This window comes from Gorilla gorilla, chromosome 20, assembly GCF_029281585.2.
Source record: "Gorilla gorilla gorilla isolate KB3781 chromosome 20, NHGRI_mGorGor1-v2.1_pri, whole genome shotgun sequence".
Lineage (NCBI taxonomy): Eukaryota > Metazoa > Chordata > Mammalia > Primates > Hominidae > Gorilla > Gorilla gorilla.
Genome location: NC_073244.2, coordinates 11,531,084 through 11,558,152, shown reverse-complemented (window position 1 = coordinate 11,558,152; position 27,069 = coordinate 11,531,084). Strand labels below are relative to the sequence as shown.

General features: G+C 49.4%; 1 protein-coding gene across 5 annotated transcripts in view; it reads right to left on the bottom strand.

The window, feature by feature from the left end:
* CATSPERD (cation channel sperm associated auxiliary subunit delta) overlaps positions 1-27,069 on the bottom strand; it is a 57,168-nt gene that overhangs the window by 8,975 nt on the left and 21,124 nt on the right. For all 5 annotated transcript variants that reach the window (XM_055371371.2, XM_055371377.2, XM_063702009.1 and 2 more), the window contains exons 8-18: positions 24,522-24,605; positions 22,967-23,117; positions 20,780-20,875; positions 19,858-19,940; positions 17,264-17,440; positions 14,533-14,646; positions 10,810-10,899; positions 9,605-9,663; positions 5,722-5,800; positions 2,862-2,914; positions 1,532-1,606 (exon numbers count right to left, since the gene is read on the bottom strand). In XM_055371371.2, the coding sequence (XP_055227346.1) occupies positions 1,532-1,606; positions 2,862-2,914; positions 5,722-5,800; positions 9,605-9,663; positions 10,810-10,899; positions 14,533-14,646; positions 17,264-17,440; positions 19,858-19,940; positions 20,780-20,875; positions 22,967-23,117; positions 24,522-24,605 (1,061 nt within the window). The remainder of the gene's footprint in view (positions 1-1,531; positions 1,607-2,861; positions 2,915-5,721; positions 5,801-9,604; positions 9,664-10,809; positions 10,900-14,532; positions 14,647-17,263; positions 17,441-19,857; positions 19,941-20,779; positions 20,876-22,966; positions 23,118-24,521; positions 24,606-27,069) is intronic.

Below are 27,069 nucleotides of genomic sequence, written 5' to 3'. Positions count from 1 at the left end.
AATTACCCAGTTTAAGGCATTTTGCAATACAGCCCACATAGACTAAGATGACACTCCCCTCTGTGTCCTCCGCAGGTTCCAAAGTCACTGCCCCTTAGCAGCCCAGAAGCACTAGTTTAGGCCTCAGCTCTAAATGGGTAACTGACTCTTGACTTGCATTTGAGGGCTCAGGTCTTACAAATCACATGGAAGTGTGCACTCGCGTGGCAAGGAGCTCCCTCATGCTGGGTGCAATGAGGGGTCTTCATATGGTTTGGATATTTGTCCCTTCCAAAGCTCCTGCTAAAACTGGATCCCCAGTGTTGGAGCGGGAGCCTAGTCAGAGGTGTTTAGGCCACAAGGGCAGAGCTATGAATGGCTTGGAGCCATATTTATGGTACTGAGTGGGTTTTCAATCTCAGCTTCCATGAGAACTGCTTGTTTAAGAGCCTGGCACCTCCTCCCCCCATCCCACCACCCTCATTTTTTTTTTGTCTCTAGGTTGCCCAGGCTGCTCTCAAACTCCTGGCCTCAAGCAATCCTCCTGCCTCAGCCTTCCAAAGTGTTGGGATTACAGGTGTGAGTCACTGCGCCCAGCCTCCTCCCCCGTCTCTCTCTCTCCTTTTTTTTTTTTTTTTTTTTTGAGACAGATTCTTGCTCTGTTGCCCAGTCTGGAGTGCAGTGGCTCAATCTTGGCTCACTGCAACCTCTGCCTCCCAGTTTGAAGCAACTCTCCTGCCTCAGCCTCCCGAGTAGCTGGCATTACAGGCGCCCACGACCATGCCTGGCTAATTTTCATATTTTTAGTAGAGATGGGGTTTTGCCATGTTGGCCAGGCTAGTCTCGAACTCCTGAGCTCAAGTGATCCGCCTACCTTGGCAGGGATTACAGGCGTGAGCCACCCGGCCCGGCCATAACTCTTTTCTTTATAAATCACCCAGCCTCGGGTACTCTTTTAAAGCAGCACAAATTGACTGAGGCCCAGACTCTTGTATGGGCGTGGCAGCACATGCTCACTGAACCGGACAGCATGTGGGACCAGCCAGCTGAGGGAAGAGGATCACTTGAGCCCAGGAGGTCGAGGCTGTGGTGAGCTATGATTGCATCGCTGCACTCCAGCCTGGGCCACAGGGCCAGACCCTATCTCTTAAAAAATAATAATAGGCCGGGCGCGGTGGCTCATGCCTGTAATCCCAGCACTTTGGGAGGCTGAGGCGGGCGGATCACGAGATCAGGAGATTGAGACCACCCTGGCTAACACAGTGAAACCCCATCTCTACTAAAAATAAAACAAATTAGCCGGGCGTGGTGGCGGGCACCTGTAGTCCCAGCTACTCAGGAGGCTGAGGCAGGAGAATGGCGTGAACCCGGGAGGTGGAGCTTGCAGTGAGCCGAGATCGCGCCACTGCACTCCAGCCTGGGCGACAGGCGAGACTCCATCTCAATAATAATAATAAATAAATAAATAAATAAAATTCCTAATTTGCTCTTGGCTTTTGCAGGCCCAATGGTCGCCTTGGGTGTCAGGTGTTGCGGTGGGACGCTGGCTTACTTCTCGATGATGAAGCTGTAATTGTCTTGCAGGGTCAAGGGGTCCAGGATGCCCATGGAACAGGCAGAAACTTTGCTGCAAGCAAAAGTGGACATTGAGCAATTGCATGACCTCACAAAGAACCAAACCATTATGGATGGGACAGAAAGGGAGGGGCTGGGCGTGGTGGCTCAGGCCCAGCACTTTGGGAGCTGAGGCAGGCGGATCGCCTGAGGTCAGGAGTTTGAGACCAGCCTGGCCAACATGAGGAAACCCCGTCTCTACTAAAGATACAAAAAGTTAGCCAGGCGTGGCATCACGTGCCTCTAATCGCAGCTTCTTGGGAGGCTGAGTCAGGAGAATCACTTGAACCTGGGAGGCGGAGGTTGCAGTGAGCTAAGATTGCGCCACTGCACTCCTGCCTGGGTGACAGAGCAAGACTCTGTCTCAAAAATAAATCGATAAAAATTAAAATAAAATAATAAAACAAATAAAAAAGGGAGGGCAGGCCAGGCTCGGTGGCTCATGCCTGTAATCCCAGCACTTTGGGAGGCCGAGGTGGGTGGATCACAAGGTCAGGAGGTCGAGACCATCCTGGCTAACACGGTGAAACCCCGTCTCTACTAAAAATACAAAAAAATTAGCTGGGCATGGTGGCGGGCGCCTGTAGTCCCAGCTACTCGGGAGGCTGAGGCAGGAGAATGGTATGAACCAGGGAGGCAGAGGTTGCAGTGAGTCCAGATCGTGCCACTGCACTCCAGCCTGGGTGACAGAGCGAGACTCCATCTCAAAAAAAAAAATGTGGATATCACCAACAGGTGAAGGAGGGGAGGCCAACATGCTGGAAACAAACTTTAACCTATTAGGGTGAATCATTTAACTTTTTATTATGGAAATAGTAAATATATACAAAACTAAGTAATCGAAAGTCATCCACCTCAGCAATTGTTACCATGTGGCTAATCGTGCCCTGTCAACTACTCTCCTCCCCTCTCCTCACTCCACTCCAATATCAACGTACTTATTTATTTTTTTTTTTTCAAGACAAGAGTCTTGCTGTGTCAGCCAGGCTGGAGTGCAGAGTGCAGTGGCTCAATCTCAGCTCACTGTAGCCTCCACCTCCCAGGTTCAAGTCATCCTCCAGCCTCAGCCTCCCAAGTAGCCGAGATTGCAGGTAGGTGCCTGCCACCATGCCTAATTTTTTTTTTTTTTTTTTCCAGTAGAGACGGGGTTTCGCCATGTTGGCCAGGCTGGTCTTGAACTCCTGACCTGAAGTGATCTGCCCACCTCGGCCTCCCAAAGTGCTGGGATCACAGGAATGAGCCATGGTGCCCGGCCTCAACATACTTACTTCTGGATGACGATCTTTTTATCCAGGTCGCAGCCAACTGAAATCAGTGTCGACTGCAGAGGAGAGAGACAGAAATGCGGACCCAGGTCAGTGAGGGTCACCCAGACACACTGAACCCTATACAGGGACACACTCCTGTGGGAATGGTTTGGAAACCATGTGGCCTGGATCCCAATAGCGTGTCCCTGGATGCCTGGGATGCACTGTAACTGCAGCTGGCCCCGCGGAGCTTAAGCTCTGAGAGCCTGGGGTATGGCTAAACTCCTGGTATTGCCTGACGAGCTTTTAGTGGCTTCACGGAGACCAGAATTAACTTTTTCTTTTAATTAATTAATTATTTTTTGAGACAGAGTTTTTGCTCTGTCACCCAGGCTGGAGTGCAGTGGCCCAATCTCGGCTCACTGCAACATCCTCCCCCTGGGTTCAAGCGATTCTCCTGCCTCAGCCTCCCAAGTAGCTGGGATTACAGGCGCCTACCAGCACACCCGGCTAATTTTTGTATTTGTAGTAGAGACGGGGTTTCATCATGTTGGCCAGGCTGGTCTCCAACTCTTGACCTCAGGTGATCCACCCGCCTGGGCCTCCCAAAGTGTTAGGAATACAGATGTGAGCCACCATGCCAGGCCCAGAACTAATTTATGAGCCCAGCATGATCCTTGGTACACAGAGAGCATGGGGAAAAAAATGCACGCATGCATGTATGAATGAATGAATGAATGAATGAATGAATGAATGAATGAATCAATGGCCTAGAATGAATAAACAAAAAGGAGAAAGAAGACAGAGAGAGCAATTGGGGGTTACTCTACAGCTTAGGGATATGCTTCTCAAACTGCAGTGCACGGCACCCTCAGAGTTATACAATGGAGTCTAAAAGCCACAGGACCAAGGAATTTTTAGTATTTGAAAACAGTTTTGTATTAAGACAAACATGGGCCAGGCGCAGTGGCTCACGCCTTTAATCCCAGCACTTTGAGAGGCTGAGGCAGTAGGATTGCTTGAGGCCAGGAGTTAGAGACCAGTCTGGGCAACATAGTGACACCTCGTCTCTATGAAAAATAAAACTTAGCCAGGTGTGATGGTGCACGCCTGTAATCCCAGCTACTTGAGAGGCTGAGGCAGGAAGATCACTTGAGCCTAGAAGGTTGAGGCTGCAGTGAGCCTTGATTGTGCTACTGTGCGTCAGCCTGGGAGACAGAGTGAGACCCTGTATCTACAAATAAAAAACAGCCAGGTGCTGTGGTTCACACCTGTAATCCCAGCACTTTGGGAGGCCAAGGTGGGCAAATTGCCTGAGGTCAGGAGTTCAAGACCAGCCTGGCCAATGTGGTGAAACCCCATTTCTATTAAAAATACAAAAAATTAGCTCGGTGTGGTGGGGCTTGCCTGTAATCCCAGCTACTCGGGAGGCTGAAGCAGAATTGCTTGAACCCAGGAGGTGGAGGTTACAGTGAGCCAAGATTGCGCTACTGCACTCCAGCCTGAGCAACAAGAGCGAAACTCCGTCTCAAAAATAAATAAATAAATGGCCCGGCGCGGTGGCTCACGCCTGTAATCCCAGCACTTTGGGAGGCTGAGGCGGGCGGATCACGAGGTCAGGAGATCGAGACCATCCTGGCTACCACGGTGAAGCCCCGTCTCTACTAAAAATACAAAAAAATTAGCCTGTCATGGTGGCGGGCGCCTGTAGTCCCAGCTACACGGGAGGCTGAGGCAGGAGAATGGCGTGAACCTTGGAGGCGGAGCTTGCAGTGAGCTGAGATCGCACCACCGCACTCCAACCTGGGCGACACAGTGAGACTCCGTCTCAAAAAATAAAAAAAATTAAAAATAAAAGAAAATAAAGCAAACCAAAAAGCAAGACAAACATGGATTTACCTTAGAACGGAATGCAAGATTCATATCTTAAAAAAAAAAAAAAATTGGCCAGGTGCAGGGGCTCATGCCTGTAATCCCAGCACTTTGGGAGGCTGAGGCAGGAGGATCACAAGACCAGGAGTTCAAGACCAGGTCGGGCACAGTGGCTCATGCCTGTGATCCCAGCACTTTGGGAGGCCAAGGCGGGCAGATCACTTAAGGTCAGGAGTTCGAGACCAGCCTGGCCAACATGGTAAAACCCAGTTTCTTCTAAAAATACAAAAATTAGCTGGGCATGGTGGCACATGCTTGTAATCCCCGCTACTCGGGAGGCTGAGGTTAGAAGAATTGCTTGAATCTGGGAGATGGAGGTTATAGTGAGCTGAGATCTCACCACTGCACTCCAGTCTGGGCGACAGAGTAAGACTCCATGTCAAAAAAAAAAAAAGGAGTTCAAGACCAGCCTGGCCAACATGGTGAAACTCCATCTCTACTAAAAATACAAAAATGGCCCAGGCACAGTGGCTCACGCCTGTTAAGTGTGGGAGCTTTGGGAGAGCAAGGCGGGCAGATCATCCAAGATCAAAAGTTCAAGACCAGCCTGGCCAACATGGTGACTGCCTGCTTTCAACTGCCTCAATCATCCCCTTCCTCAGCCCCTGACACCCCCCATCCTACTTTCTGTCCCTATGAATCTGATGACTCTAGGGACCTCCTAAGAGTGGAATCACACAGGATTTGTCCTTTCGTGCCTGGCTTCTCTCACTGTGTGGGATCTCCTCGAGGTTCATCCATGTGGAAGCATGCATCCATAAATTTTTTTATGCCATGAATGCTTATTTTTATTTTTAATTTTTTTAGTTTTTGAGGCAGAGTTTCACTCTGTTGCACCCAGGTTGGAGTGCAGTGGCACTATCTCAGCTCACTGCAACCTTAGGGCCAGCTTCCATGAGTCTTAACACTTACGACACCGAATATGGGACAGCAAAGATTTGGGACCTACCAGTGGCTTGATATCCACACATGAAATTTCCTTGTTTGCTATGTCCACAGTTAAGGTAGACATGGTGGCTCTCTTTAAACTGCAAGGCAACGGAACCTGTGTTATTAGAGAATAGCACCCCTGTAAACGACACAGCTGCATTCCATTCATCCTTCAGTCCATTCAATCATCCATGCATCCATCCATCCATCTCATCCATCCTTCCATCCATTCATTCCACCCACCCATCCATCCATCCATCCATCCACCCTTCCATCTCTCTACCCATCCACTCATCCATCTACCCATTTATCCATCCATTCCATCCACCCACCCATCCATCCATCCACTCATCCATCTATCCACTTATTCATCCATCCATCTATCCATCTCTCTATCCATCCACTTACCCATCCATCTCTCTATCCACTCATCCATCTATCCATTTATCCATCCATTCCATCCACCCACCCATCCATCCATCCACTCATCCATCTATCCACTTATTCATCCATCCATCTATCCATCTCTCTATCCATCCACTTACCCATCCATCTCTCTATCCACTCATCCATCTATCCATTTATCCATCCATCCATCTATCTCATCCATCCTTCCATCCATTCATTCCACCCACCCACCTATCCATCCATCCATCTACCTATCCATCTCTCTATCCATCCACTCATCCATCTACCCATTTATCGATCTGTTCCATCCACCCACCCATCCATCCATCTATTCACTCATCCATCTATCCATTTATCCATCCATCCATCCATCCACCCATCCACCCAACCATCCATCCATCTCTCTATCCATCTATCCACTCATCTGTCTACCCATTTATCCTTCTGATATGGTTTGGTTCTATGTCCCCACCCAAATCTCATCGCAAATTGTAATCCTCACATGTCAGGGGAGGGACCTGGTGGGAGGTGATTGGATCATGGGGGCAGTTTCCCCCTTGGTGTTCTTGTGATAGTGAGTGAATTCTCACAATATCTGATAGTTTAAAAGTGTATGGGGCTGGCCTCAGTGGCTCATGCCTGTAATCTCAGCACTTTGGGAGGACGAGGTGGGCAGATCACCTGAGGTAAGGAGTTCGAGACCATTCTGGCCAACATGGCGAAACCCTGTCTCTACTAATAATACAAAAATTAGCCAGGCATGGTGGCGTGTGTCTGTAATCGCAGCTACCTGGGAGGCCAAGACACAAGAATCACTTGAACTCGGGAAGTGGAGGTTGCAGTGACCGGTGATCACACCACTGCACTCCAGCCTGGGCGACAGAGTGAAACCATGTCTCAAAAAAAAAAAAAAAAAATGTATGGCACGCCAGGCGCAGTGGCTCTCACCTGTAATCCCAGCACTTTGGGAGGCCAAGGCGTGCACATCACCTGAGATCAGGAGTTCAAGACCAGCCTTGCCAATATGGTGAAACCCCATTTCTACTAAAAATACAACAACAACAACAAAAATTAGCCGGGCGTGGTGGCACACGCCTGTAGTCCCAGCTACTCGGGAACTATAGTCCCAGCTACTTGGGAGGCTGAGGCAGGAGAACCGCTTGAACCCAGGAGGTGGAGATTGCAGTGAGCCGAGATCGTGCCATTGCACACCAGCTTGGGCAACAAGAGCGAAGCTCCATCTCAGAAAAAAAAAATAAGAATGTATGACAGTTTCTCTCTCTCTCATTCTCTCTCTCTCTCTCTCTCTTTTCTGCCGCCATGAGAAGACATGCCTTGTTTCCCCTTCGCCTTCCGCCATGATTGTAAGTTTCCTAAGACCCCCAAGTTGTGCTTCCTGTTAAGCCTGAGGAACTGTGAGTCAATTAAACCTCTTTTCTTTATAAATTACCCAATCTCAGATAGTTCTGAAAACTGTGAAAACAGACTAATACACCATCCATCCATCCAGCCAGCCAGCCAGCCAGCCATCCATCCATTAATTTCTGAACACTGGCCAGGTGCGGTGGTTCATGCCTGTAATTCTAGCACTTTGGGAGGCTGACGCGGACGGATCACCTGAGGTCAGGAGTTCAAGACCAGCCTGGCTAACATGGTGAAACCCCGTCTCTAGTAAAAATACAAAAATTAGCCGGGCGTGGTGGCACATGCCTATAATCCCAGCTACTCGAGAGGCTGAGGCAAGAGAATCACTTGAACCCAGGAGGCAGAGATTGCAGTGAGCCGAGATTATGCCACTGCTAAGGCAGGAGAATGGCTTGAACCCAGGAGGCGGAGGTTGCAGTGAGCCGAGATTATGCCATTGCACTCCAGCCTGGGCAACAAGAGCGAAACTTCGTCTCAAAAAAAAACAAAAACAAAAACAAAACAAATTTAAAAAAACTTCACAAAACTGACTCAAGAAGCAGTGAAAACTTGATAGAAGGCTTTCAGTCAGCATTCAGAAATTTTTTTTTTTTGAGATGGGGGTCTCGCTCTGTCACCCAGGGTCAGGGTCTTGCTCTGCTGCCCAGGCTGGAGTACAGTGTCATGCCCATAACTTACTACAACCTGAAACTCCTGAGCTCAAGCAGTCCTCCTGCCTCAGTCTCCTGAGTTGCTAAGAATCTCCTGAGTTGCTGTGATTATAGGCGCGAGCCGTCACACCGGGCCCCAAATTTTCCATCTTAACCATTTTAAGTGCACCGTTCATCAATATTAACTACATTCACAGAGGTGTGCAACCATCACCACCATCCATCTCCAGAATTTTCTCATCTTCCCCAACTGAAACTCAGTCCTCATGAAACACTCACTCCCCATCCCCCTCCCCAGCCCCTGGCACCCCCCATCCTACTTCCTGTCTCTGTGACTCAGACCACTCTAGGGACTTCCTAGGAGTGGAATCACACAGGATTTGTCCTTTTGTATCCGGCTTATTGCACTGAGCATGTTGTCCTCAAGGTGCATCCTCCAATCTAGCCTGTATCTTGCATCAGGATTCCCTTACTTCTTTTTTTTTTTTGAGAACGAGTTTTGCTCTGTCACCCAGCATGGAGTTCAGTGGCGCAATCTCGGCTCACTGAAACCTCTGCCTCCCGGGTTCAAGCGATTCTCCTGCCTCAGCCTCCCGAGTAGCTGAGACTACAGGCGCCTGCCACCATGCCTGGCTAATTTTTGTATTTTTAGTAGAGACAGAGTTTTGCCATGTTGGCCAGGCTGGTCTCGAACTCCTGACCTCAGGTGATCTGCCCGCCTTGACCTCCCAGAGTGCTGGGATTACAGGTGTGAGCCACCGCACCCGGCCCAGGACTCCCTTCCTTCTTAAGTCTGAGTCATATTGCGATGTGCGGATGGACCACGCTGTGTTCATCCTTTCATCTGGTGATGGACCGGTGGGTTGATTTTTGCCTTTTGACTGTTGTGAATCACGCTGCTGTGAGCACAGGTGTGCAAATATCTCCCTGAGTAGCTGGGATTACAGGCGCCCGCCACTACACTTGGCTCATTTTTGCTTTTTTTTTTTTTTTTTTGGAGCTGGAGTTTCATGTTTGTCACCCAGGCTAGAGTGCAATGGCACGATCTCGGCTCACTGCAACCTCTGCCTCCTGGATTCAAGCAATTCTCCTGCCTCAGCCTCCCGAGTAGCTGAAATTACAGGTGCCTGCCACTACGCCTAGCTAATTTTTTTTGTATTTTTTAGTAGAGACGGGGTTTCACCATGTTGGCTAGGCTGGTTTCGAACTCCTGACCTCAGGTGATCCACCCACCTCTGCCTCCCAAAGTACTGGGATTGCAGGCGTGAGCCACCGCGCCCAGCTCTTGTAAAGTGTTTTAATCGCCTTGTTTTACTGTTCTGGAGCTGGGGGTCTGATCTCAGCCCTGCTTCTCTTCGCTCCTGCTAAGGGAACCCCTGTAGGCAGCCCGGTCCCCGCCTCTCCCAGGAGACAACATACCTGGATGTGAAGTTGGAGTCGGTCCTGCCCCAGTGCTGCTGCTGTTTTAGGAAAATATCCTGTGGGGTCAAGAGAAAAATCCCAAGTGTATCCGTGGAACACCATGCGCATCCCCAGCTCAGGACATTGGGAGAGATGGGGTGTTGGAGGGGACTTGGGGGGACGAACCTGGAAGCCGCTTAGCCCCACTCTGTTCCTTTTTTTTTTTTTTTGAGATGGAGTCTCTCTCTGTCGCCCAGGCTGGAGTGCATTAGCACGATCTCGGCTCACTGCAACCTCCGCCTCCCTGGTTCAAGTGATTCTCCTGCCTCATCCTCCCAAGTAGCTGGAACTACAGGTGAGCGTTACCATGCCTGGCTAATGTTTGCCTTTTTTTTTTTCTTTTTTTTTAAGACTGAGTCTCGCTCTGTCACCCAGGCTGGAGGGCAGTGGCATGATCTCGGCTTACTGCCAGCTCCGCCTCCCGGGTTCACGCCATTCTCCTGCCTCAGCCTCCCAAGTAGCTGGGACTACAGGCGCCCGCCACCACGCCCGGCTAATTTTTTTTTTTTTTTTTTTTTTTTGTAGTTTTAGTAGAGACGGGGTTTCACCATGTTGGCCAGGCTGGTCTCAAACTCCTGACCTCAAGTGATCCACCCACCTTGGCCTCCCAAAGTGCTGGGATTCCAGGCGTGAGCCACTGCGCCCAGCCAAGCCCTGCTCTGTTCTAGTCCCACCGCCTGTGAAAGCCTTCTGGAAGCTCACAGAAACAACGGCCCCAATATGATGCCTCCTATTCCCTTGCTCCCTGAGTTCTGGGGACCCACAGTGAGGAGTGACTGTTTTCTTCACTCACCTGGATGTGATGTGACGAGCCTGGTTAAAGGAGTTTGCTGTCACCAACTTGCACCTGGTCAGGCCCCTGCCCTGTGGAAACTGCCCCCACTCAATCCTCATGCCTCAGTTTACCCAACTAACTCAGATCTCCGGCCACCCTCCCCGGGCTGGGTTAGGCTCCTCCCTGTCATGCCATCCGGGTCTCTCCCGTGTGACACTTTAATGAGGTCAAGCGTGTGGGTGACGGCTGCCTGATCATCTTCCCACCGCGGGGCACGGCCAGGGGCTATGTACCCTGGAAACTCCTAAATTTTAATGCTGATAAGGGAAGGAGGAAGAGGGGGCCTCTCAAGGGACAGGCGACAGGGTTTGGTGGGGACGCGGCTCACCAGTTTGTACTTGGTGTTCCCATCTGATGTGTAACCGTTCTCGTAGAAGGTGGCCTGGAACCCCAGGGAGTGGGGGTTGCTCACCATCACCTGGGAGTGGGTGAGAGAAGCTCAGGCTGTACGGAGCCAGCAGACAGGATGGGGCGACAAACCCCCACAGTGACCCAGTACACCTTCAGATGAAAAATCAGGGTTGGGTGTAGTGGCTCATGTCTGTAATCCCAGCACTTTGGGAGACCAAGGTGAGAAGACTGCTTGAGCCCAGGAGTTCAAGACCAGCCTGGGCAACACAGCGAGACCCTGTCTCTACAGAAAAAAAAAAAAAAAAAAAGTTGGCCAGGCGCGGTGGCTCACGCCTGTACTTCCAGCACTTTGGGAGGCCGAGGCAGGTGGATCACCTGAGGTCGGGAGTTTGAGACCAGCCTGACCAACATGGAGAAACCCCATCTCTACTAAAAATACAAAATTAGCCAGGCATGGTGGTGCATGCCTGTAATCCCAGCTACTCGGGAGCCCGAGGCAAGAGAATCGCTTGAACCCAGGAGGCAAAAGTTGCAGTGAGCTGAGATCACGCCATTGTACTCCAGCCTGGGTAACAAGAGCAAGATTCCGTCTCAAAAAAAAAAAAAAAGGAGTTGAAAATGCATTTATTTATTTATTTATTATTTTATTTATTTATTTATTTTTGAGATGGAGTCTCACTCTGTCACCCAGGCTGGAGTGCAGTCCTGCAAACTCAGCTCACTGCAACCTCTGCCTCCTGGGTTCCAGTGATTCTCTTACTTCAGCCTCCCAAGTAGTTGGGATTACAGGCATGCGCCAACACACCCAGCTAATTTTTGTATTTTTAGCAGAGATGGGGTTTCACCATATTGGCCAGGCTGGTCTGGAACTCCTGACTTCATATGATATGCCTGTGTCGGCCTCCTAAAGTGCTGGGATTGCAGGCGTGAGCCACCGCACCTGGCCTATTTATTTATTTTTATTTTTTTTGGAGGCAGAGTCTTGCTCTGTCACCCAGGCTGCAGTGCAGTGGTGAGATCTTGGCTCACTGCAACCTCTACCTCCTGGGTTCAAGCGATTCTCATGCGTCAGCCTCCCGAGTAGCTGGGATTCCAAGCACGCTACCACACCCAGCTAATTTTTGTGTTTTTAGTAGAGACGAGGTTTCACCATGTTGCACAGGCTGGTCTCAAACTCCCGAGCTTAGGCAATCCGCCCACCTCGGCCTCCCAAAGTGCTGGGATTACAGGTGTGAGCCACCATGCCCGGCCTGAAAATGCATCTAATACACCTAACCTACCAAGCATTGGAAGTTAGCCCAGCCTACTTTAAATTGAGAATAAACTAAGCAATACTAAAAGGAGAACAAAACCCACTCGCCCTTCCACCCCTTGGATCATGATGTTGACATTTCAGGGGTCCAGCTTTCCTGAATGTTTGTACAAGTAGATAATACATTTGGATGAATTTACCCACCATTAGTGTATAATTCAATGGCAATTCGGTAGATTCACGATATTGTGCAACCATCACTGCCATCTGTTTCCAAAACTTTCGCATCATCCCAAATGGAAACTCTGTCCTCATGAAGCAATAATTTACCTACTTTTAAATTTTTTATTTTTATTTATTTATTTAATTTTTTTTTTCTTTGAGATGGAGTCTCACTCTGTCACCCAGGCTAGAGTGCAGTGGCATGGTCTCAGCTCACTGCAACCTCCACCTCCCAGATTCAAGTGATTCTCCCACGTCAGCCTCCTGAGTAGCTGGGATTACAGGCATGTGCCACCACACCCGGCTAATTTTTGTATTTTTAGTAGAAATGGGGTTTCACTATGTTGGCCAGGCTGATCTTGAACTCCTGGCCTCAGGCAATCTGCCCGCCTCAGCCTCCGAAAGTGCTGGGATTACAGGCGTGAGCCACCGCGCCTGGACAAATTTTTTATTTTTTAAGAGATGAGGTTTTACTCTGTTACCCAGGCTGGAGTGCAATGGCATAAGTACAGCTCACTGCAGCCTCAACCTCCTGGGATCAAGTGATCCTCCTGCCTCAGCCTCCTGCCTCAGCCCCAAGTAGCTGGGACTACAGGTGCATGCCACTACACCTGGCTAATTTTTATTTTTTTAATTTATTTTTATTTATTTATTTATTTATTTATTTATTGAGACAGAGTCTCGCTCTTGTTGCCCAGGCTGGAGTGCAGTGGCACGATCTTGGCTCACCGCAACCTCCGCCTCCTGGATTCAAGAGATTCTCCTGCCTCAGCCTCTCGAGTAGCTGGGATTACAGGCATGCGCCACCATACCCGGCTAATAATTTTTATATTTTTTGTACAGATGGAGTCTCACTATGTGGCCCAGGCTAGTCTCGAGCTCCTGGGTTCAAGCGATCTTCCCACCTCGGCCTCCTGAAGTACTGAAATTACGGGCGGGAGCCACCGCGGCTGGCCCTCATGTAATTTATTGAATACTATACTAACAGTGAAAAACAGAAAGGCTGTATCAGTACTGGAAATACAGTTTCTATTGAGTATAATAGTTTTTGTATAGTCAATATTTTGAGTATAATATATTGAGTATAATACTCAATAGTTTGAGTATAATCGGTTTTGTGCCATTGCAAAGTCAAAAAATTGTGGGACCATCTGTACTTGCAGCTAATGCCTAGGCTTAGACACTTGGATTTTGGATCGAGAAACATCCAAGCACTTCCTGCTGGGTGGGGGAAGGCCATAGGGGTCAGGGCTCTTAGCTGCTAGCAAGAGAAGCCAATTCAGGCTGAGTTAAGAAAATGAGGCCAGCATGGTGGCTCACGCCTGTAATCCCAGCACTTTGGGAGTCCGAGGTGGGTGGATCACCTGAGGTCAGGAGTTCAAGATCAGTCTGACCAACATGGCGAAACCCCATCTTACTAAAAATACAAAACTTAGCCAGGCATGATGGCAGGCACCTGTAATCCCAGCTACTTGGGAGGCTGAGGCAGGAGAATGGCTTGAACCCGGGAGGCAGAGGTTGCAGTGAGCCGAGATGGTGCCATTGCACTCCAGCCTGGGCGACAGAGCAAAACTCCGTCTCAAAAAAAAAACAAAAAACAGAAGAAGGAGAAGAAAACAAAAGAAAAGAATAGAAAATGAATGTATGGGCAGCTCAGAAGGATGGAGGAGGCACAGAGACAGCACAAGGGCGGCCAGGCAGCCAGCTGGACAGCCACAGCCTCATCACGCCCAGACATGCAGAGGCACGTCGACGGGGAAGACACATAGAAATGGCTGGGCATGGTGGCTTATGCCTGTAATCCCAACAATTTTGGGAGTCCGAGGTGAGCAGATCACTTGAGACCAGGAGTTCAAGACCAGCCTGACCAACATGGGGGAACCCTGTCTCCACTAAAAATACAAAATTAGCCAGGTGTGGTGGCACATGCCGGTAATCCCAGCTACTCGGGAGGCTGAGGCAGGAGAATTGCTTGAGCCCAGGAGGTGGAGGCTGCAGTGAGCCGAGATCACGCCACTGCACTCCAGCCTAATGGACAGAGCGAGGGTCTGTCTCAAAAAAAAAAAAAAAAAAAAAAAGACACAGAGACAATTTCTATGCAGAATTGTGAGTGTGTGAGTAGTGTCTCTCCTTGTGGGGGATGCCAGGGGATTTCCAGAATCTGGGAGTGGGCACCAGGCATGTGGCTGAGAATCCCAGATAGCAGAAACATCAAGATGTACTTACCAGAGGAATCAGGGATGTGCCTGGCTGGGGTATCAATGAAGCAGTCAATTCCAGCTGGCTGTGCATGTCAATGGTATACATCCTGTATATAAATTCTCCTGTCAGAAACTCTATCTAGTTAAAAAGGCGAAGAAGAAAGATAATCATGCTCCTGTTCCCAGAAAGAAAGGGCAAAGAGGCGGGAAGGAGGAAGGGACCCTCCTGGTCCTGCAGCCTGAATCTCCACTTGTGCCTCTGTCTTCCCCACTAGACTCTGTATTTCCAGAAGGGGCTCGAGATGGGCACAATGCCAGCCCCTTCCTCCTCTCCAGAAGTATCCCCCAACCCTGACATGTGCAGTAATTGCTTCTTTCTGTTCCTTTCTTTTTTTTTGAGACAGGGTCTCGCTCTGTCGCCCAGGCTGGAGTGCAGTGGTTTGATCATGGCTCACTGCAGCCTTGACCTCCCAGGATCAAGCAATCCTCTTCCCTCAGCCTCCCAAGTAGCCAGGACTACAGGTGTGCACCACCATGCCCGGCTAATTCAATTTTTTTTTTTAATAGAGACAAGGGCTTACTATGTTGCCACGCTGGTCTCAAATTCCTGGGCACAAGTGATCCTCCCATCTCGGCCTCCCAAAGCGCTTGAGGTTACAGTTGTGAGCCACTGCGCCTGACCTCTTTCTGTTTCCTTTTTTTTTGAGACAGAGTCTGGCTCTGTCGCCCAGGTTGGGGTGCAGTGGCATAATCTTGGCTAACTGCAAGCTCTGCCTCCGGGGTTCATGCCATTCTCCTGCCTCAGTCTCCCAAGTAGCTGGGACTACAGGCGCCCACCACCACGCCCAGCTAATTTTTTTTTGTATTTTTGGTAGAGACAGGGTTTCACTGTTAGCCAGGATGGTCTCGATCTCCTGACCTTGTGATCCGCCCACCTTAGCCTCCCAAAGTGCTGGGATTACAGGCGTGAGCCACCATGCCCGGCCCCTCTTTCTGTTTCTTTTTTTTTTTTTTTTTTTTTGAGACGGAGTCTCACTCTGTCACCCAGGCTGGAGTGCAGTGGCGTGATCTCAGCTCACTGCAAGCTCCACCTCCCGGGTTCACACCATTCTCCTGCCTCAGCCTCCCGAGTAGCTGGGACTACAGGCGCCCGCCACCGCGCCCGGCTAATTTTTTGTATTTTTAGTAGAGACAGGGTTTCACCGTGTTAGCCAGGATGGTCTCGATCTCCTGACCTCATGATCCGCCCACCTCGGTCTCCCAAAGTGCTGGGATTACAGGCGTGAGCCACTGCGCCCGGCCCCTCTTTCTGTTTCTTTAGAGTAGAGCTGCCCTAGTATGCATCTCAAGATCATAACTCAGTCTTGCCCGTTTCCCAACACAGGTATGTCTTTTAATCCCCTTTCAATCTACAGGTTTGTTGGCTGGGTTTAGTGGCTCACACCTGTAATCCTGAGGTGTAGAGAATCACTTAAGTTCAGGGGTTTGAGACCAACCTGGACAACACAGGGAGACTCCTGTCTCTACAAAATCTACTTTTTTTTTTTTTTTTTTGACACGGAGTCTCACTCCATCACCCAGGCTGGAGTGCAGTGGCTTGGTTTCGGCTCACTGCAACCTCTGCCTCCCAGGTTCAAGCGATTCTCCTGCCTCAGCCTCCTGAGTAGCTGGGATTACAAGCATGTGCCAGCACGCCCATCTAATTTTTGTATTTTTAGTAGAGATGGGGTTTCGCCATGTTGGCCAGGCTGCTCTTGAACCCCTGACCTCAGGTGATCCGCCCGCCTCGGCCTCCCAAAGTGTTAGGATTACAGGAATGAGCCACCACGCCCGGCCCCCTTTTCCTTTCCATGGATTTTGGAAGTCCCCACGCTGTTGGGCCTGTAGCATTTCTCAAAATCTGGATTTCCCTGGTGCAGGTGAACCCATTCCTCTGTCTTTTGTATTTCTGGCAAATTTGCAGCTGGATTGATGCTCGCCTCATGAGATTGAGTTTGATCGTGTTGGCAGTGGTCAATGGGTGATGTGATTGATCTCTTATTGGTGACAAATACTATCTTGTTGTCTCTTATTTTGTTAATTTCTCTTTTTTAAAATTAGTGTTTTAGAAATGGGGGTCTCATTTTGTCACCCAGGCTGGAGTGCAGTGACTCCATCATAGCTCACTGCAGCCTCAAACTCCTGGCCTCAAGTGATGCCCACACCTCAGCCTCCCAAGTAACTGAGAGTACACACCACCATGCCCAACTTATTTATTTATTTATTTATTTGAGACGAAGTCTCGCTCTGTCACCCAGGCTGGAGTGCAGTGGTGTGATCTCGGCTCATTGCAACCTCTGCCTCCCAGGTTAAAGAGATTCTCATGCCTCAGCACTCGAAGTAGGTGGGATTACAGGCGCCCGCCACCACACCAAGCTAATTTTCGTATTTTTAGTAGAGATGGGGTGTCATCATGTTGGCCAGGCTGGTCTGGAACTCCTGACCTCAAGTGATCCACCCACCTCAGTCTCCCAAAGACTCAGTCTCCAAAGTCTCCCACGGTACCTGGCCAACGCCCAGCTTTAAAAAAAAAAAAAATTGTTTTAGAAATGGCTGTATGTTGCCCAGGCTGGTCTTGAACTCCTGGCCTCAAATAACCCTCCAGCCTCAGCCTCCTGAGCAACTGGGGCTACAGGCGTGCACCACCATGCCCAGGTTGAATTTGTCTTTTTTAAAAAGTACATTGAACATTGATCAAAACAGTTAGGATCACATACCTTGCACTTCCCAACGTGGAGTTCAGGGTCCATGAGAAGCGCCTGGATATTCACGAGGCACTTCTGGAAATCAAAAGCTGGAAAGGCTGTGTCACGCACTGGGGTCAGTATTTCCAGAGTCCCTGGGCTCCTGAACATCAGGGCCACCTCTTCTGACCAGAGGTATTGGTCTGCAAACTAAGAAGAAAATGATTCCTGAGATCTAATCATTGTAATTGTTTTTCTGGAGGTTTAAATTTTATTTCATGATGCAGTTTTTTTTGCTTTTTTTTTTTTTTTTTATGGAGTCTCACTCTGTCTCCCAGGCTGGAGTGCAGTGGCGCCATCTCGGCTCACTGCAAGCTCCGCCTCCCGGGTTCACGCCATTCTCCTGCCTCAGCCTCCCGAGTAGCTGGGACTACAGGCGCCCACCACCACACCCGGCTAATTTTTTTTTCTTTGTATTTTTTAGTAGGGACAGGGTTTCACTGTGTTAGCCAGGATGGTCTCGATCTCCTGACCTCATGATCCGCCTGCCTCGGCCTCTGAAAGTGTTGGGATTACAGGCGTGAGCCATCGCGCCAGGCCTTTTTTTTTTTTTTTGAGACGGAATCTTGCTCTGTCGCCCGGGCTGGAGTGCAGTGGCACGATCTCAGCCCACCACAACCTCCGCCTCCTAGGTTCAAGCGATTCTCCTGAGTCACTGGGATCACAGTCGCACCACCATGCCTGGCTAATTTTTGTATGTTTAGTAGAGACGGGTTTCACCATGTTGATCAGGCTGGTCTTGAACTCCTGACCTCGTGATCCACCCGCCTCAGCCTCCCAAAGTGCTGGGATTACAGGCATGAGCCACCATGCCCGGCCATGATGCAGATTTAAAGAAGGTAGAGGGAAGAAAGAAAAAGAAAAGAGAAAGGAAGAGAGAAAGAGAAAGGAAGGAAGAAAGGAAAGGAGGGAGAGAGGGCTGGGGGAGGGAGGAAACACAGTCATAAGGACAACTTGTGATCTAACTTCTCTTCAGCTTCATTCATCCTTTGGTAATTATTATTTTTTTCTTTTTTTGAGATGGAGCCTCACTGTGTCGCCCGGGCTGGAGTGCAGTGGCACGATCTCAGCTCACTGCAACCTCCGCCTCCCGGGTTCAAGCCATTCTCCTGCCTCACGAGTAGCTGGGATTACAGGCATGCACCACCATGCCCAGCTAATTTTCATATTTTTAGTAGAGACGGGGTCTCACTATGTTGCCCATGCTGGTCATGAACTCCTGGAACCAAAGTGCTGGGATTGCAGGAAGGAGCCACTGTGCCTGGCCAAAATAATTCCTTTTTTTTTTTTGAGACAGAGTCTCACTCAGTCGCCCAGGCTAGAGTGCAGTGGCTTGATCTCTGCTCCTGCAAGCTCCGCCTCCTGGGTTCACGCCATTCTCCTGCCTCAGCCTCCCGAGTAGCTGGGACTACAGGTGCTGCCACCACGCCCGGCTAATTTTTTCATATTTTTTTAGTAGAGATGGGGTTTCACCATGTTAGCCAGGATGGTAACGATCTCCTGAACTCGTGATCCGCCCACCTCGGCCTCCCAAAGTGCTGGGATTACAGGCGTGAGCGACCGCGCCCGGCCAAAATAATTCTTTTATTTTAAATTTTTGTTAGTTTTATTATTATTATCTTTAAGAAACAGAGTTTCGGCCGGGCGTGGTGGCTCACGACTGTAATCCCAGCACTTTGGGAGGCCTAGGCGGGTGGATCACCTGAGGTCAGGAGTTGAAGACCAGCCTGGACAATATGGTGAAACCCTGACTCCACTAAAATTACAAAAGTTAGCCTGGTGTGGTGGCATGCACCTGTAATCCCAGCTACTCGGGAGGCTGAGGCAGGAGAATTGCTTGAACCCGAGAGGTAGAGGTTGTAGTGAGCCAAGACTGTGCTGTGGCATTCCAAGCTAGGCGACAGAGTGAGACTCCATCTCAAAAAAAAAAAAAAAAAAAATTAGATAGGCATAATGCACAAGAGGATGTCAGATGACACCTGCACCACCACTTAGTACCACTTTGAGCCTGGACAGACGACTTAGGTCTCTGTGCCTCAGTTTTTCCATCTGTCAAATAGGGACGATATGAGGAGCTACTCCTAAAGATGATGGTCAAGGTTAAATAATGTAATACACGAAGGTGCCTAGACCGGCACCTATAGTATTTTAAATACTCTTCCCCTTTTAGCTGTTGTTGTTGTTGTCATTATTTTACTAACTAGAGTGATTTCTAGCCTTCGAAAAAAGGTTCAGAAGTTTGTGAACAAGACCATTATTCCTTACCAACTAATTCATAACCCCACTTTCTGTTGTCGTTGTTGTTGTTGAGACAAGAGTCTTACTCTGCCTTCCAGGCTCAAGCGATTCTCCTGCCTCAGCCTCCCGAGTAACTGGAATTACAGGTGCCCACCACCAGGCTCGGCTAATTTTTGTATTTTTAGTAGAGACGGGGTTTCACCATGTTGGCAAGGCTGGTCTTGAACTCCTGACCTCAGGTGATCCTTCCACCTCAGCCTCCCAAAGTGCTGGGATGACAGGCGTGAACCACCGTGCCCAGCCCATAACCCCACTTTCTTTTTACCTACTTTGATTATGGAACTTGGCACGATGCCCAGATTGCCATAATACAAATTATCCTCCCGAGTTATAACTGCCAGTTCATTTTCAGCTAGGAAAAACAAAACAAGATAAAACGAAAATTGAAATGCTGGTCATTTCTGTGGACAAAAACATAAGTATGGTTGGGTGCAGTGGCTCACGCCTGTAATTCCAACACTTTGAGAGGCCGAGGGGGGTGGATCTCTTGAGGCCAGGAGTTTGAGACCGGCCTGACCAACATGGTGAATCCTCTTTTCTAATAAAAATACAAAAATGAGCCGGGCACGGTGGTGCGCGCCTGTAGTCCCAGCTACTCAGGAGGCTGAGGCAGGAGAATAATTTAACCCGGGAGGCAGAGGTTACACTGAGCAGAGATCACGCCGCTGTACTCCAGCCTGCGCAACAAGATTGAAACTCCATCTCAAAGAAAAAAAAAAGAATAATATGACAGCTATTTTCTGGTTATAATCACAAAGTTCATGTGGAACTGCCAAGCAATATGAAAAAAACACAGAGCTGAAGCTTTTTTTTTTTTTTTTTTTGGAGTCTCACTCTGTCGCCCAGGCTGGAGTGCAATGGTGCGATCTGCTCACTGCTCACTCCACCCCCGGATTCCAGCGATTCTCCTGCCTCAGCCTCCTGAGTAGCTGGGATTACAGTCGCCCACCACCACGTCCAGCTTATTTTTGTATTTGTAGTAGAGAGGGGGTTTCACCATGTTGGCCAGGCTGGTCTCGAACTCCTGACCTCAGGTGATCCACCCGCCTCGGCCTCCCAAAGTGCTGCAATTACAGGCATGAGCCATCGCGCCCGTCTGATTTCGTATTTTGGCTGGGTTGGGTCTGGCAGGCCTACGGTTAATAAGCCAGGTCTAAATATTTCTAGGCTAGCAGTGGGTCGGCTACGCACTGACAGCAATGCTGTGGATGGTGATCTTGGCTTCAAAAATGGAACAAAACAAGGTCTGGTCTCCTTTTTTCACCCGGACGGTGTCGACGAGCTGACCTAGGAGGTAACAGGACAGGTGCATGAGGCCCCGTGTACATCCTGGGAAAGGGGATGTCTACTACTGGGACCGCAGCCACCCCTGCCACCACCCAGCCCACCCGGCCAGTGGCTCTTTCGATGTTCCTTATAGCTTTTGAGAGGTTCGCTATTCAAAGGAGAATGAATCAAGGAAAATACAGCACTGAAACACAATTTTGTTAAGCATGACAAGGAATATGCTTCGGTTTAAGAAAACCCAACCCTTCTGCCAGGCGTGGGGGTGCACACCTGTAATCCCAGTACTTTGGGAGGCTGAGGTGGGCAGATCGCTTGAAGTCAGGAGTTCGAGATCAGGCTGGCCAACATGGCAAAACCTTGTCTCTACTAAAAATACAAAAATTAACTGAGCATGGTTGCACACACGTGTAATCCCAGCTACTTGGGAGACTGAGGCAGGAGAATTGCTTGAACCCAGAGGTGGAGGTTGCAGTGAGCCAAGATCGCGCCACTGTACTCCAGCCTGGGCGACAGAGCCAGACTCCATCTCAAAAAAAAAAAAAGAAAAGAAAAAAGAAAACCAGATCCCCATTAATCTTCTCTATAAGCAAGCTCAGAGGGATGGCCATTGAGTTTTTTGTCAACCAGGGGCTTGAACACAACGGAATGTCTTCTAATACAGGTGACCACTATAAGGAATAAAACAGGCCGGGTTTGGTGGCTCTCATCTGTAATCCCAGAACTTTGGGAGGCTGAGGCCAGAGGATTGCTTGAGCCCAGGAGTTTGAGACCAGCCCGGGCAACCGGGTGAAACCCCGTCTCTACAAAAAATAAGTTAGTTATGCATGGTGGCGCACCTGTAGTCCCAGTTACTGGGAGGCTGAAGCAGGAGGATCACTTGAGCCTGAGAGGTGGAGGCTGCAGTGAGCCACGATTGCACCATTGCACTCCAGTCTCGATGACAGAGTGAAACCGTGTCCCCCCCCCCAAAAAAAAAAAGAAACCATTGTGAGGATAAAACAGGTTGAGTACAGCGGCTCACAGCTGTAATATCCAGACTTTGGGAGGCCAAGGCAGGAGGATTGCTTGAAGCCAGGAGTTTGAGACCAGCCTGGGCAACACAGGAGGACCCAGTCTCTACAAAAAATACAAAAAAATCAGCCAGGCCTGGTGGCACATGCCTGTAGCCAGCTACTCGGGAGGCTGAGATGGGAGGATCGTTTGAGCCCAGGGAAGGTGGAGGCTGCAGTGAGCCATGATTGCACCACTGCACTCCAGCCTGGGTGCAGAAGTACAATCAGGACTCGGCACAGCTTCCGCCTCCACAGAGTGAGACACTGTCTCAAAAAAAAAAAAAAAAAACCAGGAACTTTACTGTGCATGAACTAAAGTCTCCCAGGAATACAACCATTAGCCTTCCCACATGTTAAAGAAATGTCTGGGCGCGGTGGCTCACGCCTGTAATCCCAGCACTTTGGGAGGCCGAGGCAGGTGGATTACGCGGTCAGGAGATGGAGACCATCCTGGCTAACACGGTGAAACCCCGTCTCTACTAAAAATACAAAAAAAAAATTAGCCGGGCGTGGTGGTGGGCGCCTGTAGTCCCAGCTACTAGGGAGGCTGAAGCCGGAGAATGGTGTGAACCCGGGAGGCGGAGCTTGCAGTGGGCCAAGATCGCGTCACTGCACTCTAGCCTGGGCGACAGAGTGAGACTCCATCTCAAAAAAAAAAAAAAAAAAAGAAAGAAAGAAATGTTAAATACGAAGCCTCCTGGAACTCTGGAAAAGCAGCCTCAGAGGTGTCTGACTGGCGTTTTTCCCAGACGCGACCTAAAGCTGGCGGAATAAACACGACGGAGACTCTTGTCACCGTCACTTATTTCAGTTGTCACTGTCTACCTGGCCCTAAGTATCCTGCAAGCCAGGAAGCTAGGGAGGATGCAGAGAGATCCACTAAGTGATTATGGGCTTGTGGTCCACTCTGAACATGGAAGAGAAAAAAATAACCGAGTGGTCGAGGGGTTGCTCCTTCCCCTCCCCTTATCCAGGCTGTACTCGGCCCCTCTGGAGGAGGCCACCAGGCGGCAGCCCCACCCTGGGCCCCTGGGCTCACCTGCATTATGGGAAAACAACAGGCTGTTCTCAAACCATAGGAGCAGGATGCCTCTCTGGCCGGGGGCGATGAGGATGTCGAGAGTCCCATTATAGTCAAAAGACAGCCCAAAACTCCGGTTGAGGGGGTGGTCTGAGTACTTGAACATGCCCTGGGAGAAAAAGACACCATTCAGCCTCTCCCCAAACCCTACTGTGGAGTCCCACTGAGTCCTAATGAGGGAAGAGGAGTGCAGCTAGCAGGTGCAGGGGAAAGCAAAGAAAGCAAAGAAGCCACAAGTCTGCCTTTCTTTTTTTATTTTTATTAAATACAACTTTATTGTTTTGCTAGGGTTACATTTCAGTTTAACCATTGAAAATTTAGTTCTGAATAGAGAATTACTCTAAGTGTCAAATGCACAATGCATTTTGAAGATTTATTTTATTTTATTTTATTTTTGAGATGGAGTCTGGCTCTGTTGCCCAGGCTGGAGTGCAGTGGCACGATCTCGGCTCACTGCCACCTCCATCTCCCAGGTCCAAGTGATTCTCCTGCCTCAGCCTCCCAAGTAGCTGTGATTACAGGTGCCTGCCACCACGCCGGGCTAATTTTTTTGTGTTTTTAGCAGAGACGGGGTTTCACCATCTTGGCCAGGCTGGTTTCAAACTCCTGACCCCAAATGATCTGCCCGCCTCGGACTTCCAAAGTGCTAGGATTACAGGCGTAATCCACTGCACCCGGCCTCATTTTGAAGATGTAGTACAGAAAAATGTAAACTGTCTCATCCATGAGTTGTTTATATTGATTACACACTGAAATGGTACCATTGGGCCAGGCGCAGTGGCTCACGCCTGTAATCTCAGCACTGTGGGAGGCTGAGGCGGCGGAGGGTGGGGGTTACTTGAGGTCAGGAGTTTGAGACCAGCCTGGCCAATATGGTGAAACCCTGTCACTACTGAAAATACAAAAATTACCTGGGCATGGTGGCAGGCACCTGTAATCCCAGCTATTCAGGAGGCTGAAGCACGAGAATCACTTGAGCCCGGGAGGCAGAGGTTGCAGTGAGCCCAGATTACACCACTGCACTCCAGCCTGGGTGACACAGTGAGAATCAGTCTCACATAAATAAAAAAAGAAAAGATACTATTTTAAAATGGTTAAACAAAAATACATTATTGATGCCGGGCGCCGTGGCTTACACCTGTAATCCCAGGACTTTGGGAGGCCGAGGTGGGTGGATCACTTGAGCTCAGGAGTTCGAGACCAGCCTGGCCAACATGGTGAAACCCTATCTCTACTAAAAATACAAAAATTAGCCAGGCGCGGTGGCACGAGCCCATAATCCCAGCTACTCGGGAGGCTGAGGCAGGAGAATTGCTTGAAGTTGAAAGGTGGAGGTTGCAGTGAGCTGAGATCGCGCCACTGCACTCCGGCCTGGCTGACAGAGCAAGACTCTGTCTAAAAAAATAAATAAATAAATAAATAAATAAATTTTTTAAAATGTGCGAGTTGTAACAAAAACCTGGGCTTGGGCAAAGGTCCTCTGAGTAGTTCTTCCCTCTGCAAAGTTACTTACCTTCCCTTGATTCACTACAAGCATCGCAACCTGTGACAAAGAAAAAAAGTGGAAGATTCCGCCTAAAGACCCAACGATTTCTGCCTATGAAACAAACAGAAAAGACTTCAGATGAATAAATCTTAATACACGTGTTTGTCGGTTTAACTTCAGATTATCTAATAAGTTACAATGAAGGAAAGTCTTTTTTAAAAAAACAAATAATGCCCTCTGTGGAAATATGGCACTCGATCGAGTGCGGTGGTTCACGTTTGTCATCCCAGCACTTTGGGTGGCCGATGCGGGTGGATCACCTGAGGTCAGCAGTTCGAGACCAGCCTGGTCAACATGGTGAAACCCCCATCTCTACTAAAAATACAAAAATTAGCCGGGTGTGGTGGTGGGCGCCTGTAATCCCAGCTACTCAGGAGGCTGAGGCAGGAGAATCACTTGAACCCAGGAGGCAGAGGTTGCAGTGAGCCACAATCATGCCACCGCCCTCCAGCATGGGTGACAGAGTGAGACCTTGTCTCAAAAAAGAAAAGAAAAGAAATGTGACACTTGGGGCAAAAACTTGAAAGAAGACAGCTTTGGTTTGGGTGTTTGGAGAAAATGGTATGACCCAGACTGCTAGAAGGCTGCCTGAGTCTTTCATTCCTGCCTGGGAGTCCTCATTCCTGATTGTTAGCTGGACAGCAAAGTGTCTAGCAGCTGACTTGGAACATGAATCAAGGGCCCCACCTACGGATAGTGAGACAGATTTCCATAGCAGCCCAGCTGGCTACCTCCCACATCTTGCAGAGACAGAGAGAGAGAGGAAGAGAAAGAGAGAGACAGAGAGAGAGACTAAGACTGCTATCTTTTTTCTTTTTTTGAGATGGAGTCTCACTCTGTTGCCCAGGCTGGAGTGCAGTGCCACAGTCTCGGCTCACTGCAACTTCTGTCTCCTGGGTTCAAGCAATCCTCCCTGCCTCCCCATCTCGAGTAGCTGGGACTACAGGCACCTGCCACCATATTTGGCTAATTTTTGTATTTTTTAGTAGAAACGGGGTTTCGCCATGTTGGCCAGGCTGGTCTCGAACTCCTGACCTCAGGTGATCCGCCCACCTCGGCCTCCCAAAGTTCTGGGATTACAGCCATCAGCCACAGTGCCTGGCCTTGTTTGTTTGTTTTACAGTCTTGTCGCCCAAGCTGGAATGCAATGGTGTGATCTCAGCTCACTGCAACCTCTGCCTCCTGGGTTCAATCGATTCTCCTGCCTCAGCCTCCCAAGTAGCTGGGATTACAGGCACCCGCCACCACACCTGGCTAATTTTCTGTATTTTTAGTAGAGATGAGGTTTCACCATCTTGGCCAGGTTGGTCTTGAACTCTTGACCTCGTGATCCACCCGCCTTGGCCTCCCAAAGTGCTGGGATTACAGGCGTGAGCCATGGAGCCCAGCCTCAAGATCCTTAATTTAATCCCACCTGCAAAGTTCCTTTTGCCATGTCAGGAACCATATTCACAGGTTCCAGGAATTAGGATGTGGACACCTTTGGGGGTCTATTATTCTACCTGCCTTCAAGACCCTCCCTCCACCTATCCCATTAGGCAATTATGGGATCAATCTGCCCCTGGAAGGGACTCTAGATCCTGCTCCATCACTCCAACCAGTTTCTTTTCTTTTTTCTTTTTTTTTTTTTTTTGCAACAGGATATCTCTCTGTCCCCCAGGCTAGAGTGCAGTGGCACGATCATACCCCACTGTAGCGCCAGTCTCCCAGGCTCAAGCAATCCTCCAGCCCCCTGAGTAGCTGGGACCACAGGTACCTACCACCATTCCCAGCTAATTTGTTTTTCAATTTTTTGTAGATACGGGGGGGTGGGTCTCACTATGTTCCCCAGCCTGGTCTTGAACTCCTGAGCTCAAGTGATCCTCCTTCCTCGGCCTCCCAAAGTGCTGGGATTACAGGTGAGAGCCACTGTACCCAGCCATCAATATATACAATTGATAGCAATAGGGGTTGACTCTCGTCCTGGCTATAGCAGTGCTGAGCTAAACTATTCTCTGAGGTAACCTCTCCTCTTGAAATGTCCATGATAAAAACAATTCCACTGCCACACGCACAAACATACATGCACACACACACGTACACACACACGTACACATATGCACACACGTACACACACGTACACGCACACACATGCACACACGTACGCACACGTTCACACAAGCACACACACGTTCACACATGTACACACATGCACACACACGTACACACACGCACACACACGTACACACAAAGACTATTTTAGTAATAATTGGGGATTTTAGTGACGCTGGGTTTCCTTTTTTGTGTTTTTTGTTCTTTTTTTTTTTTTTTCTTGAGACAGAGTTTCACTCTGTCACCCAGGCTGGAGTGCAGTGGCACGATCTGGGCTTACTGCAACCTCCTCCACCTCCCAAGTTCAAGTGATTCGCCTGCCTTAGCCTCCCAAGTAGCTGGGATTACAGGCACGCCAGCCGCCACGCCCAGCTAATTTTTGCATTTTTCAGTAGAGACGGGGTTTCACCAAGTTGGCCTGGCT